The sequence below is a fragment of the Rhineura floridana genome, chromosome 9, assembly GCF_030035675.1.
Source record: "Rhineura floridana isolate rRhiFlo1 chromosome 9, rRhiFlo1.hap2, whole genome shotgun sequence".
Lineage (NCBI taxonomy): Eukaryota > Metazoa > Chordata > Lepidosauria > Squamata > Rhineuridae > Rhineura > Rhineura floridana.
The window spans coordinates 9,358,431-9,374,622 of NC_084488.1; the positions used below are offsets into that span (position 1 = coordinate 9,358,431).

The 16,192-nt window shown below is 41.3% G+C and overlaps 1 protein-coding gene across 7 annotated transcripts in view; it reads left to right on the forward strand.

Annotated features, from left to right (window-relative positions):
- The window catches only part of SLIT2 (slit guidance ligand 2), a 438,710-nt gene that overhangs the window by 25,779 nt on the left and 396,739 nt on the right, over positions 1–16,192 (forward strand). The window contains exon 1 of one of the 7 annotated variants that reach the window (XM_061583557.1): positions 2,707–2,802. The exons of the other annotated variants lie outside the window; for them this stretch is intronic. Within the exon in view, the coding sequence (XP_061439541.1) occupies positions 2,780–2,802 (23 nt within the window). The 5' untranslated portion in view covers positions 2,707–2,779. Of the gene's footprint in view, positions 1–2,706; positions 2,803–16,192 lie in introns of those variants that run through there. 7 annotated transcript variants of the gene reach the window in all.

Genomic DNA, 16,192 nt, shown 5'->3' on the forward strand with positions numbered 1-16,192 from the left:
TTAAAATATATTAAAACAAAACATCTTTAAAAACATTTTTAAAAGCTTTAAAAACATTTTTTTTTAAAGAAAAGGTTAAAAACATATTAAAAAGCAATTCCAACACAGACACAGACTGGGATAAGGTCTCAACTTAAAAGGCTTGTTAAAAGAACAAGTTCCTTATCATTTGAGGGTACAGTTTTCCCTGGTTGAGTAAGCCCCATTGAATACATTGGGACTTGCATCTGAGTAAACAAACATAGGATTGCACTATAAATATATTTACAGGTTGTGTAAATAATGAACATATTTGATAGTCATGCTTATATAAATATTTCTTTATACTGTGTTCCAATAAGTATCCGATTTCACACTATGGTTGTACAATACTCCCTCTACATTTTAAGTATGCCTTGGGGTGGTCATGGTTCTCCATTGTTTTCATCCTGAGGGGCAGATAGGCTGAGAGATGGTGAGTAGCCCATGGTCACCCGCTACAGTTTATAGCTCATTTCCATTTTGAAAAATTAATTAAAACAATTTACATGCAGGCAAAATTTATTAAGTGGATTCACACAATACGTTTAAAGCTCATCCAACTTGCATTTAAAGTGCACAACTTCTCCTAAAGAATCCTGGGAAGTGTTGTTTCCCCCTCACAGTTATAGTTCTCACCACTCTTAACAAACTGCAGTTCCCCTGTTTCTGTGGTAGGATTCAGGTGCTTCAAATGGGCGTTGAATGTGCTTTAAATGAATGGTGTGGATCTGCCCTAGGTATGATGTGCATTCAAGAGTGAATTGAAAAGAACAGTCTTAAAAGATACTTCTTACTCATTTCTCAGACCTCTTTCTGAAGTGAAGGGTCAAGTCTGTAAAGAAGTTTGGAGCAGCCATGTTAAAAGATAAGGGCAGGGCATTCCAGGCAGGGGGTTGCCAACCCTGCTTGGAGATGGATGTCTTTGCGGAGGATCCCTAGTCAAGGTTTACCAACAGCACAATCCAAACTATATCTACTCAGAAGTCGGTCCTGTTGAGTTCTATGGGGCTTAATCTCTTAGTAAGTGTGTTTAGAATTGCAGCCTTCAGGAGCATCCATCTTTACTCCCCAGTGCTCCCATCTAACATCTCCACAACACTAAGCTCCTTTGTCCCTACAGTGGCCTTCTGCTGACTGGCCTGGCCTGGCCTGGCAGCATTTAAACCCTTCTTGCTGAAAGCAAGTAGGCTAGATTAAATGTTCCCTACCCAGGCTCCATCTTTTAGCTAAGATTTCTATTTTAATTTCCAATCAGATATTTTTTTTAATTGTATGCTCCAAGCAACTGTGATTGATGCTTAATGTATCATGCTTAATGACATCACTCGGGCCTGCCCTGTGACATCACTCGGGCCCGCCTCCATGACATCACTCGGGCCCACCCATCATATCTCAGGTTTTGGGATGCTTCTGACCTGGCAACCCTAATTTGGAAATGTAAAAACACTTGGCCTGGCTTTTGATACCTAGGGTCTAGATTTTAGGACTAGTTCTGATATTTTTCTGGATATGTGTGTTAATTTTATAACTTCCTTGAAGTATTTTGGAGGAGGCAGATTTAAAATTTAAATAAACATTGGTGACAATCACCAGGGCTACTGTTTTTACTGTGCGGCTTTCATACTAACAGATACTAACTTGTCCCAAATGCTTTCAGAATAAGAGCAGTGTTCTATACTATAAGTAGAACTCATTCTAATATCTGTGATCTGTAACTCTGAATGGAAATACTTATTTGCACAACTATGCACATTCTGAAATTCCCTGTTTTAAAAAGAAGTATGTATGTTCATAGACAAAGATCCTCTTGGTGACTAGGAATATATAAACTAAGGGTTAATGCTACCAAGTTTCTCTCTGAAGTTAATGAGCTCAAGCAGAGAATATGCTTTCGACAGGCCTGGAGGGGAAAAGCAGAAAGTAGTTGCTCTTTGCTAATTGGGGTTGAGGCAAAACCTCCTTGCTAACATCTGACATGCATAGTTTTAGGCACACTGCATACTCTTATCTCTGAACAAGGTGGAGGACAAGAGTAAATGATTTATCTCCTGAAAATTATATAGATTACACTCCCACACCAGCACTTGCTGATTTTTTTTTTACTATTAAGCAATTATTCTATGTTTAGAATTCTTGGTATTTAAATATCACAGCAAAGGGTCTATTTGCAGCAAAATACAAAAGGTACAGAAATGACTGAAATAAATTCAAAGGTAACTTATTCTTAGTCAGATGTAGTGGTTTTTAAACTAGAAGGAATAATTTTCTCATGTACAAAATTTTTGTGTTTTACTTACAATTGCAGACACCTGGTATCAGTATGTTAACTGATATGTTTTGTGGCAGTTTAATAACAGTTGAAGTTATCAGAGTTGTCTGAGTGTTGATGTACCAAGGCTTTTCTTGTCATGTTTCTATGCTATGTAAGTTTTGTATTTCATTATATACTGCTGAGTTTAAAAACTTGTTAGAAAGTGCTTGCTGGTTAATTTTTTAAAAACTCTTAAGCTCACAGATGATTGGCAAACACGAGAATAATACAGAATACCATAGAATTAAAACTAAGCCAGAGCTTGGAAAAGTTACTTTTTTGAACTACAACTCCCATCAGCCCCAGCCAGCATACTGGCTGGGGCTGATGGGAGTTGTAGTTCAAAAAAGTAACTTTTCCAAGCTCTGAATGGCTTCAGACTAACATCTACAATCTACCTGCCATAGGTTCTTGGTGTAAAATATCAGTATCTTTTTTCTAGTAGGCATGTTTCCAGCAATTCTCAGAAGGTAAGGAAGCAACTTTTTGCCCACTCTTTGGAATAAGAGTATGTAAGCTGTGTAATTGAAGATCTTGTGTACTTTTTGCTAACTGCTGTAGTTTTTAGCATGATGCTTAATTAATCTGAGTCTAGTTCTCATGGGACTTTCTTTAACAAGTCTAGAAGTCAAATTGCAGTGTGAAGTCCTGTTTGTTCTTTGCAGACCTTTTTAGAAATTCCAAGACAGGGAAGGCTGTTTATTTTTCCCACATCTGTTTTGTGCTCATTCTTTGAGACACTGTTTGCTGGATGCTCGTTTTTTTTAACCACTTAAATTAGTTGCACTGTTGCAAAATGTCAAAATAAGCATTAGTGGATCCCTTTTGTAAAGAATTTTTTATTGAATTGTGTATCTTTTACTTGTGTGGTGTTCACATAATTTAAAGTCGTCTTGACTGTTCCTATTACTCAAGGCTGTTGCAGACCATCATTCAATCTATAACTTTTAAATTCCTTCGGGATCTGCAAAGACACCCAAAATCAGTCTTAACAAAAAATGGAGTTCTGTAACAGAAATACAGTACATTAACAATATTAAATGGTTAGTACTGACCAGTTTAGCATAACCCACAATTTGAAACTGATTAGATTTTGCTGTAAAGAACAATTCCTGGTTTACACACAAGAAGCTGAGATGCAGTAGGGAAAAAAAGTTATCATCCTGGCTGCAGGGGAAGGGGGTGAGTACATGAGTCCTGCTCAGACTCTAGCTTCTAGCTTCTTCACATCATGCTAAAACCATGGTTTAGTGTGAAGTGAATCTGTCCCATGTCTGTAAATCCTGCTCCAAAAAGTATGAGGATTCACCTGTGCAGATCTTGTTTAAGCAAGTTATTAATTTCGGCTATATTCTTGTATAACCTTTTGAAGAGAAAGCCCTCTCTTGGGCCACCCCCCAAGCTTCTGAGGGTAGTGGAAATAAGTGGCTCTGCTCTGTGGATCTTAACGCCCAACAGGGTCTATAGGGAAGCAGGTGGTCTTTCAGATATTAGGCCCCATATATAGTGCTTTAAATGTGAGCAGCTTGAATTGGTCCTGGAAGCAAATTGGCAACCAATGTAGCTGTTATAAAACCAAGGTAATATGAGCTGTAAATAGAATGTCAGCCAGTACTTTGGCTGTTACATTTTGGACCAGCAGAAGTTTCTGAATCGACTTCAAAGGCAGTCCCGTGTACAGCGTATTGCAATAATTCAGTATGAAAGTTAGCAGAGGATGGAGTACAGTGGCCAAGTCATTTCTGTTCAAAAGGGAATCTAGCTGGTGAACCAGCCGGAGGTGAAAAAAAAACATTCCTAACCATTGAGGCAACCTGAACCTCCACTGACAGTATTGAATCCAGGGGCACCCACAAGCTGTAGACCTGCTCCTTTCAGAGGAGTGCAACCCTTTCTAGAACAGGTCTCTCCACCTTCCCACACTTGAAAATTCAGGACATATAACACCTCTGTCTTTTTAGGATTCAACTTCAATTTATTGGCCCACATCCAGCCCATCGTTGTCTCTAAGCACCAGTCTGAACCTCAACCTTCTCTCCCGATTCAAATGGAACAGAAAGACAGAGCTGGGTGTCATCTGCATATTGATGACACGTCACTCCAAATTGTCTGAAGGCAGCTCCCAGGAACTTCATATAGATGCTAAATAACATGGAGGGCACCAGAACACAATAGGACAATTCCCTTGGCAGAGAACAGTGGGCTTCCATAAGTGCTTTCTAGAAATGGCTCTGGAGGTAGGAGTGGAACCACTGAAGTACACTGCCACAACCCCTACCTCCCTGAAACACAGATACCGTAGTCAGCAATACTGGAAGCCACCAAAAGATGAAAGAGAACAAGTAGGGTTGTACTCCCCCCATCTCTTCCCCGACAAATGCCATCAACCAGGGTGACCAAGGTGGTTTCAGTGCCATGGCTGGGCCTGAAACCAGACTGGATGAGCCAAGTAATCTGTTTCTTCCAAGCATGTCTGAAGCTGGACTGCCATCACCCTCCTGAGCTCCTTGTCCCCAAAGGGGATATTTGCCACTGGGTGATAATTTAACATAGGTTAACATTTCAATTAACGAGGGGATGCACCACCAGCTCCTTCCAGGCAGATGGTACTTCCTCCTCCTCCAGTGAGGTATTAATCATTCCCTGGACCCATCCAGTCAACCCTCTGTGGCTAGCTCTAAGAAGCCAAGGTGGTCAGAGGTCAAGGGGGCAAGTGGTTGTCTGCACTCCTTCAGCAGCTTGCCACAACATCAAGCTGCAGTAATCTAAACTGATTCAATACAGATGCTCTGGACATCTCCATTGGACTTGATCTGACTGTGGCATAACTCTGTCTGAATCTGAGCAACTTTGCCTCTAGACTGTTTCCCAAAATCATTACAGCAGACCTCTAAGGGTGTCAGACCAACACTGTCTTGGCCAGATGATGGAAGCCCATTCACCACCTGGAAAAACTCAGCCAGATGGCTACTTGTGGGTGCAATGGTGGCAGATAAGTGAGCATTCTTCGCTGCCACCCCCAGCATGTGGTAGGTGTGGTGGTGGTGCAGCATCACCTGTTTTTGGTCAGGTTTGGACTGAGATTTACGTCACCTGTAGTCTAGCAGCTGACCTGTTACATTGCATGTAGATCACTGGAATACCAAGGCAACCTATATGTTCCAAAGCAATAGCGAGGGCACTCAGGAGTGATTGTGTCAATGGCTCCATGCATCTAACCATTCCACAGTGAGATGAGAGCCTTGACCATGTCCCAGGGTATGGTCTAAAGGCACATGAGGCCACCACCTTGCTGAAGCTACACAAGTGCCTGGATGGGAGACTCCCTGGGAGCCACATGTATGCTGCTTTGAGTTCCTTGATGAACGACAGGTGGGATATAAGTGCAATAAAATGTCAGCTGGAAAATCCCCCAGAGCATTCAAGAATCCATCAGATCCCATAAGTCTACCTATCTTTGCAAAGTGGTGTACCTACATGGAGTCCAAACCTCACCAGAGAATGGTGCTTCCATGACAGTAGACACACAATGACCTCCCCCCCCAAATCAACGGAGTATTATCAGTCCATTGTGTAGCAAAAACCAGGTTGAGGGTATGTTCAGCCACATGTGTTGGGCCATTGATATACTGAGACAACCCCATGGTTGTTATGTCATCTTTAGCAGCCGTGGTGTGGATATTAAAGTCCCCCAGTACTACTGTGAAAGGGTTCTCCATGATCACTTCTGAGATTATCTCCACCAGCTAGGTTAGGGAGGTTGCAGTGCAGGAGGGCGGATGTACAGTAACAACATCCCTGTTGCATCTCTCTGGCCCAACACCACAAACAATCCCTTGAACCCAGACACAGCCTGCATTGGTCTCTTGGTGAGTGAGATGGAATTTGTATGGATGATTGTGACTCTCCTTCTCTACTCTTCTGTCCTGTAATGATGCTGCACCAAGTACCCAGGCAGACATGTGTTAGCATAGGGCCTCTAAGTGTATCTGCTCAGGTCTCCATTATACATAACAGGTTTGCCCCTCATCCACCATCAAATTGATGTTTTATTCTGAACAGACCTGGCATTTAATACCAGCATCACCAGGCCAGCTGGTTGGCATCCCTAGATTCTGAAATACAGCAGGTGAAGCGGAGCGGGCAAGGACTTTGATGTAACTAGTCCTCCCCCCCCCATATAGCTTTGCCCACCTCTGTATCTCCCTCTACCTACCATCATGAGGATGGTAGTCTCACTCCCATCCTTGTCACTGGCCTAAAATATCTAACTTTCCTGGCCCACCCCCAGTAAATTACAGGAATACAACAGATGTAAGTGTTAGGGGACATCAACTAGGAGACATTTAGAAAATAAAAATGTTGGACATTATAGGTGGATTGATTTAAATCAAGGTGATTTAAATCACCAAGATAAACCTTTGATTTAAATTAGGTTTGCCACTTACAGTTGTTCACATATTTCTTAAACAATGGTACAAATCTGATTACTGCAATATGTTAATTTACAACTCAAATTAGCATTTTACAAGGAGGATACACTTGCTGTAATTGTTTAGATATCTTGATTTTTATTAATTTAGGAAATAGTGTGTAATATTGCCTATGTGAAGCTGCAGATGCTTGTTTTTTTGAGAAAAGTATAGAATGGAGTTACCTAGGGAAGCTGAATTGTGCTGAAGTAAAACAGGGAATAGACTTATGGCATCACCATTATGGTCTGCCATGATGTTCCAAAATAAGGGACATGTTATATAATGTAAAATAAGAAAATAACATTCAGTGGCAACTCTTAACTGTATCTTTCTGTACCATATAAATTCTAAACTCAGTTAACTGATTAGACAAGAGCTACCCTTCTTTCTCTGTTAACATCCAACATAGCAAACAGCTTGTTGAATAACACTAATACTGAAAGGCACAGAGAATCCTGACAAATAATGCATCCCCATAATGCATTACAAAGAGAATTATTTAATTTATATTAACCAATTGATGCACATTGTTCTTCAGACACATCCCTATCTTCATCCACATCATTTTCTCTCAATAAACAGGTTTCATTATGATGTTTCATCATCCTGGCAACTAGGCTCTGCATCTCCTCCTTGCAATGTTTACCCTTTACATATTTTCCTTTTTTTGCCCAGAGTAGTAATTTCTTCAAAATATTCCCAGATAGGGTCTCTGTTATGTCCTGGACGGTTCTTCTGTAGCAAAAGTATGGGGGAATATAGGGACTGAAAGCTGTGTCTGTACTGTAATGTCTTCCCTTTTTTCTTTTCAAGCCTCTGCAACTGTCCTTTTCTATATTGTCTCTGTCCTCATTCCTTTGCCTTGTGTGGCCCAGTTCCACCATAACATAAGCTCGCGACAGCAACAATCCCAGTTCATTTCCATCCAGTCTGTGTCTTTGCACATATAACTTTAGTCAAAGACACAGAAAGTCCAGAACTTAGAAGAAGCAAGAGTTGGTAGTTTGGGCAGAGCCATTTTCATGAGATGAAAAACTGAAAACTGAAATGAATGCCCATGTTTGGTTGGTAACACTATGTGTGTGTGTGTGATACATCCATTAATTCATTTTAATGAGATTGTAAGTGTAGGTTCAGCATGTATGTAATAACATTGAATTGAATGAGAGAGATTTACTATTTTATTAATGTTTAAAAAATGAAAAAAAAAGATTTAAATAAAAATGCAATTTAAATAAAACCTGATTTTGTCTTAAAGAATCACTGATTTTTATCCACCCTGAGTGTGATTCACATCCCAGCTCTCACTTGGGATAAAAACTCATTTCTCACCCCCCCCCCCAACCAGGAATGGCACAACACCATTTAGGACTGGACTCACTCCAGGGACATAAAAGTACTTCCCTCTTACACACATACCACTCCAGACTACCTCCAGCCCCTCACCCTGGAAATAGCCTACAGAAAAACCAAACCAAACAATACTATACATAAAACCTACTCGATAAAACTAACAAAAGGGGGCAAGCCCTTGTACATCCTGAAGAAATGACAACTCCTCTTCTTCCTGCAGCTTCTGGAGTCCCCACCAGGCTTGGGTTATAATTATGCATGGTGTATAAATATCTGATCCCCCCCCATAGCTAAAGTAGTTGAACTTACCTTTTTAAATGGGACTCAGGAACAGCTTCTGATTTTCCACATGCACGGGTTCAGATATCATAAATGTCTCTTCACAGCCTTTCTTTTCTTTTTTATTTACTTTGTTTAGAAATTTAAGAAATGAAAGAGTGAAACTGTGGATATATGTTAAAGAAAGGGGAACATTTTAAGCTATACTAAGTGTACTATATCAAATTTTTCTCTAATACTTTAATTAACTACTTCGAGTTACTTTTTGGCAGACTTTCCAGATATCAGGTGAAGTTAACATAACTTTTTTAGTTTTGTTTATTAAATGTTCACATGGCAGTTCACATGGCAATTTAAAGTGAGATGGGTTTTCCTTGCATGCCCATATAATTCACACAGTTGACATGACGTGCGAGGCAAAGGGAAACCATCCTGCTGCTTTTTCCTTTTAATCCGAATGAAATCAAGCCACTGAAAAAAGTGACGGAAAAACCGTCCCTGTTTCGCTGCCCTCCTCCCACCTAGGCGCTTTGCTCTGATGTTTCCAGTGGGTGGGCAGATCGTCACTGTTCAGATACTCCCCTTTCTCCTCCTGACACTGAAGAAGGCACTTCTGGTCACTCTAGCCTTCATTTACCCCCTTCCCCCCACCTGTTTAAGTTCCATTTAAGTTCCTTCCCTCAATCCTTTAAACCGCGATGTGCTCGTTTTCCATGTAACTTAACAATGTGCGTGTACGCACACACAGCGCCCCCTGTATAATCATTTTGTGTCAATTGCAACCCCCCCACAGTCTCCTGGCTAGCATGTAATTGACAAAAAAACCCCACTTCCCTTCAGGATACTCCGGAGGGAGTAAACATGGGATGGGGACTTTGGAAACAGCAATACTGATCCTTCCAAATGAACACGAACGAAGTCAAATATTTTATATCTCATATCTAGAACATTACCTAATATAAAATCCACATTGCTGCCCTAGAGTGCCACTCTTCTGTCCAGTTAGTTGATCAGTGGCCAGTAATTAGCTGAGGATATTGTTTGGGGGTCAGGCATTGCAAGGGTAGTGGGCACTAGTGATGGGCTTCATTTCTGCAATAATCAGATTTAGATTAATTATTATTTCTGATATTCTCTATCTCTGTGGAGAGAATGTTGAAGTAGCAACTCTCCGTGCCTGGTTTCCGATTCATTCTTTTCAATTTTTTTTTTAAAAATTAGCTTTGAAATCATTATAGTGTGAGTGATACTTTTATCAATCTACTTCCTGTATGAGCTCTTCAAATGCGTATTTCCTTTCACTGATGTCAGACAGAAAGCAAAAGGAATGAGGTGTTGATTGTAAGCAGCAGGGGGGAATGAGGTGTTAATAATAATAATAATAAATTTAATTTCTTCGTCGCCTATCTGGCCAATGGCCACTCTACGCGACTTACAGAATTGTTAAAATACATTTGATAGAATACAGTAATACAATATAAAAACAACACATCTGCAGCAACAATATTAAAACTGGGCAGGAGGCATTTCAGTTATAACAATTAACCCTCCCCGGATACCCCGAAGGCCTGCTGAAAGAGCCAGGTCTTTAAGGCTTTCCGAAATACATTTAAAGAAGAGGTGTGCCGGAGATCTTGTGGGAGGGAGTTCCAAAGAGTGGGGGCTGCCACTGAGAATGCCCTCTCTCTTGTACCCGCCAATCTGGCTGTTTTTGTTGGCGGGATTGAGAGAAGGCCCTGTGTGGCCGATCTTGTTGGGCGGCATAATTGGTGGCGTTGAAGGCGCTCCGTGAGATAAACTGGGCCGGAACTGTGTAGGGATTTAAAGGTCAATACCAACACCTTGAATTGGGCTCGGAAAACAACTGGTAGCCAGTGTAGGTCGAACAACACTGGTGTGATGTGATCTCAGCGGCGACTATTCGTAAGTAGTCGAGCCGCCGCATTTTGTATCAGTTGTAATTTCCGGACAGTTTTCAAGGGTAACCCCACGTAGAGCGCATTACAGTAGTCCAAACGAGAGGTGACCAGGGCATGTACCACTAGTGGGAGCTGGTGAACAGGAAGGTAGGGTTGCAGCCTTCGTATGAGGTGTAGTTGGTACCAGGCTGCCCGGCTCACTGCTGAAATCTGAGCCTCCATGGACAGCCTGGAATCAAGCACAACCCCAAGGCTGCGGACCTGGTCCTTTAGGGGTAGACTCACCCCATTGAACTTCAGTTCAATGTCGCCCAACCTTCTCTTGTCCCCCACAAGTAGTACCTCGGTCTTATCAGGGTTCAACTTCAGCTTGTTCCTTCCCATCCATCCACTCACGGATTCCAGGCACTTGGACAACTCTGGTGAAGATTTAAATGAGAGATAGAGCTGAGTGTCATCCGCATATTGATGACACTGCAGCCCAAATCTCCTGATGATTGCCCCCAGCGGCTTCTTATAGATGTTAAATAGCATGGGAGAGAGGATAGAGCCCTGTGGCACACCACAATTGAGAGGCCAAGGGTCTGATACCTCCTCCCCCAACGCTACCTGTTGGTACCTATCGGAGAGAAAGGAATGGAACCACTGTAATACAGTGCCTCCAATTCCCAATCCCTCCAGGCGAAGCAGAAGGATACTGTGGTTGACAGTATCAAAAGCCGCTGAGAGATCGAGGAGGACAAGAAAGGTGAATTCTTCCCTATCTAATGCCCTCCTCAAATCAATGTTGATTGTAAGCAGCAAGGGGAAGACACTGACTTGATTATCTGCCTTAATCTGCTCTGCAGTGAACTTGCAAAGTAATGTAAAAAAGCAATAGTTCAGAATAAAGATTGATACCAGTGGAGACTTGTGAATAAATAACAATAATATAGAAAATTCTCTGCAAAGCAAAAAAGGAGATCAGAAAAAAGAAAAGATATTGGAGGAAAAAGGAATCGAATCTTTAACCACACTTAAAAACGAAACATAAAAAAGAGGATTCCATACCTAGTGTACACTACTTTATGTATAAAGGCATCTAGGAAGGGGAAAGAAGCGGATGAAAAAAGAATTGCCCTTGTCCTTTTAATCTGCACCACTCAGAGGGGTGGAATAAAAAGTGGCAAGGTGGCTCTTCTCTATTCCCGCTCGACTCCTCTCCTCCTTTCCCTTGTCTGCTTTTTTCCAATCAAGAAAAGGACAAATGAGGAGGGAAAGTCTTCCTCTACCTACCTGCCCTCTGCTGTTTCTATTACTTGCAGGTGGTAAATGAAGGCAGTTGATTGACAGTTTGATGAAATCTTCAAACCCTAAGGGACTGCAGAAAAATAACTGGCAGGGTTCTTTCTCACCCTACCTAGAAATAACCAGGGATTGAACCTGCGACCCTTTGCACGCAAAGGATGTGCTCTACCTCCGAGTTACAGCCCTCAGCCCTGTTGTAGTGATGAAGTACTGTAGGAGCTGCAACCTAATTTAAACATGACACCAGACGTGTGAACCCTTATAAAGTTTAAACAAAGTTAAGCACTTTTAAATCAGACCTTACTAATGCAGCTTTCCAAATTTCATGTCCTTGCTGAGCAGCCTGGTTTTACCTGCTGCATACAAACATTTCAACCACTCTTCCAACTTCAAGGGGTTTGCTACTAGTGCTGTGCCGAAACTTTTTACCATAGTTTTGGAACATTTCTATCAATTATTGAGAAAAGAAATTATGTTTGAAAAGTATGAAAAGGGAGAGAAATTTTTGGTGAAATTCTCATGGGTGGCTCTGTACACTGCAGCCATCCTGGATGCCTGTGCTTCAGTTCAAGCCCAGGCAAAGGTATCATAGTGTAACTCCTCCCATGGGCTTTTTCAGATCGGGAAGCGTGGACAGACAGGAAGTTTCCAGAGTATTATAGGAATGTTTTACTGGAAAGAGAAAAACATACCTCACAATGATAAGGTATGCCTGAAGCATGTCACCCACAGAAATTCTGAAGTGCCCTGTAAATGTGACAGAAAAATGGAATCCTTTCTCATGAGGAAGAAGAAAATTTTCAAAGAACTAAAGGATGGATTTCAACACAGCACTGTTTGCCACTGATCTCTCATCTGCCACTGCTGTCTTACGCATCCCTAGAAAATGCAGTGTCAGTCTGTTTGCAGTCAATGTCACTTTCATCCATTAGTCTGTTTACTATTTCCATATTTATTTGTTAAACAAAACAAAATTTGCACCGTTGTATGTAGGTATGTATTTTTAAACTTTTTAAATGTAACTGGTACATTTTTGAATATTCAGGAGATATGAATGCTGGTGCATATCTCAGCTGTGGTCTGCACATTAGTCCGGAGGTCACATCAGTTTGTATTGGAATTCATAAAGACTGAATCCTTAAGTAATCCTTTTTTTATCTAGTGTGCTTATCTTATGGCCAGTTCGTATTTTGCCATTTTAATATTATCTAGGCTGAAGGGCGATCAAGGCAGATGGGGATTAGGAATTCTCTTGCTTTCCTTTGCAAAGAGAAGTGGGAGAATGCTTTGCTTTGGACTGATTGTTGCTTGTACTGGCCAATGGGAAAATGCAACCTGTTTCTTTCTCCTGGTCAAGAAGAGTCACAGCAGTAATGAATCAGACATGGTATCTATAATCTATCTGCAATGTTTGACGCTGATAGTTGAAAAAGAACTTAATTTTGTTTTCAGCATTGGACACTGCTGGATTGACTTACTGTGGGAAATAGACTGGGTAGGGGGAATTGTGTTCCTGATAATTTTTATTGGATTTCTCAACAAAGTTGAACACCATTGTATCCTTCTGGGCCTCTGCATCATAATACAACTGAGTGGTACTGTATTTTTGTGGCTTTGGTAGGTTCTGATAGGTCATTCTGGGAAGGTGGTGCTGGCAGATGGTTGTTTGTTACTGACTCATGAGTTGCTGTCATGAATATGCCAGTGTTTCCCATACAGCTCCTCCCAGTGTCTCTCATATTTCTATCTTCCAAACCATGGTAGGTTCTGAAACAGCATTCCATGCCACATGTGGATAGGGATGAACAAATTGAAACTTAACCCAGATGGGATGGGCCATACTACTGGTGTGAGGTTTGAGCCATTTGGAATTAGGTTCATGACCTATTTTGGGTGGGATTGTACGCCCCCAAATTAAGCTTACAGCTTGAGAGTGTCTCTAGATCCAGCATGACTTTTAGATGGTCAGATGGCAGTGGTGGTTAGCAATGCTAAGCTATGAAGTTATATCTTACCCCTATCACTCATACCCTACTCATAGCCAGATTACATTACTGTATTGCAGCATGAAACTATCTGTTGAAGACACTTCAGAAACTGTAATTAATTGAAAAATGTATTTATTTCTTTAAAAACCTATCCTGCCTTGTTATAAGAATTTTTCAAGGTAGTCACAGTGGAAGAATATAAAACAATTGCAATAATATAGCATTTAAATATTTATTTAAAGCACATCACTTTCCTGTTTCAGATATATTTAAATTATCTTAACTTTAATATACATTTTTTAAAGCTAAAATTAGTAAATCAAACTTAAACTCTAAAACCGGTGGGGGAACATTTTTGGCTCCATGGGCCAGATCCTTATTAGTATTTGCCTTGTGGGCCAAATTTGACAGGTGTCCTGGCTTCCAATCACGGAAGCAGACTCAGGACTTGGACTGGGTTTTGCACAAAGCTCTATTCTAGAAATAGGACAGGAATGTAGCATCAGGCATTCTAAGCACGATTGAGGATACAGAATAGGAGCAGACCAGGCATATCTCAGGAACAGGAGGATGAGGGGAGGGAACCCAGAATGCCAGAAAGAAAAAACGTGGATGATGAAGTTCCAAATGGATTTATTAAAAATAGTAAAGAAAATATGCCCAACGCGTTTTGGCCAGACAAATCTCGGCCTTCGTCAGGGGCGAATGTAGAATCTGTAAAGTCATTCAATAGTAAGATAATACAAATAAGGCAAATAAACTACAATTCTGCACGTAAATGTGAATCTAGTCTAGAGTCGCCCCTGACGAAGGCCGAGATTTGTCTGGCCGAAACGAATTGGGCATATTTTCTTTACTATTTTTAATAAATCCATTTGGAACTTCATCATCCACATTTTTTCTTTCTGGCATCCTGGGTTCCCCCCCTCCTCCTGCTTCGTTGGATGCCATCCACTCCTGCTATCCATATCTCAGGAACAGAATAGACATGTGGAGGAAAGAGCAGACTTTGTTGCAATATTCTTATCACATCCAGCCACCCTAAATATAAGAGAGGTGGGTAGGCACTCTACTAGTCACTAATTACTCTGGTATTTTCTGGTTTGTGCTGCAAAGCAGGAGCTCCTTCTGGGGAAAGACGTTGATTTCATTAGCTGAAGCCTTTTCTCAATTCTACGTAGGGATGGAATCCATTGCCTAGTGCCAGATCAAAAGCATTCCATTGTCCTAACAGGTTGGGATTGATTTGAGTTTATTCTTTATTCACTAGATGCTACTTTTACCAGTCTGTGCTTTTTTCCGCACAGAGAAAAAAATATAAATATTAATGTCAATATTTTTAAAGGAAATATCAATATTCGGAAGGAAATATCAATAAATTATTCTTAAGATCAATATTTTAGAGGCAGATTTTTTTTAAAAAAAATCTGTTTTCAAAATTCGCCATAGAAATTCACTTCAATAAAAGCTGATCCTCAGTGATTGAGAATAATAGAACCAATGGAAAATTTGGTACCAAATCCAACTTGGGTGGAATTCTAGCACATCCCTTATTCTATGTGGCCTTGGTGAAATTGATCTCTGACTTTGACATACTACATTCACTTTGCTCGCTCTGGAAGAGTCCAGGCTGTTCATTAAGTTTTATCAGTTCAACAGCTAAGTCTGGGCTAGGTGCCAGTGGGAATTCCTTTCTCTCTGGGCTTGTTTACATGGGACCCCAGATCCACATTAGAAATGCTGCTTTTTCCATCGCGATTGATTTTGACAGTTCACATACTTCCGCCCTTGCTATGAATAAATTGGCTGTTTTTCTTTGTAGCATTCACACGGGTGTGCGGTTATTGCTATCAGCATTTCCTTGTTGCTGTGTCAGCACATTAGAATGTTAACTGCGGAGGCGGGGAAGGGGCGGTGTTTCCCTAAATGAAGGAATAGGCGCTTGAAAGAAAGGGAATCACTCCCACCCATGGCTGTTAGGCTGTCCCTGCGCAAGATTGGTTTGCCTTTGGCACCCTGGGACAAGCCTCAGAATGCATTCTGGGAAACATAAAAAACCCTCAAACAATTATCTTTAGAGAGACATTAAAAGCAGCTACTAAAGGAAACATTTAATATTATTGCTCTCAGTGAGTGGAGCAGATGCTGGGATGAGACGCCAAAGCACCTCCCCTTTCCCCTGCACTTTTGGGCACTTATAAATTACCCCAGCTGTGCCTTCACCAGCCTCCTCTCTCCGTGGCTGTGAAAAGGGTGCATGCATCAGATCGAGGGGGGGAGAGATCCAGCTTTGGGGGGGAGCAGAGGGATGCTACGAGGCAGAAGACGTCCTCCACACACACACTTTCTCTCTCTCTCTCTCTCACACGCACGCACGCACGCGCGCTAGACGTAAACAACAGCGCCAAAACCACAGCTCCGAGGAAGGAATTTTATGAGCTCCAGCCCTGCTACCCTCGATGAAGGGGTGGGGAATGTGATTTTGTTTAAAGGAGCAGGGGAGGAAATGTATTGGGGGGAAGCGGGAGTAAATGGGAGAAAGGAATGTGATAGCAACCG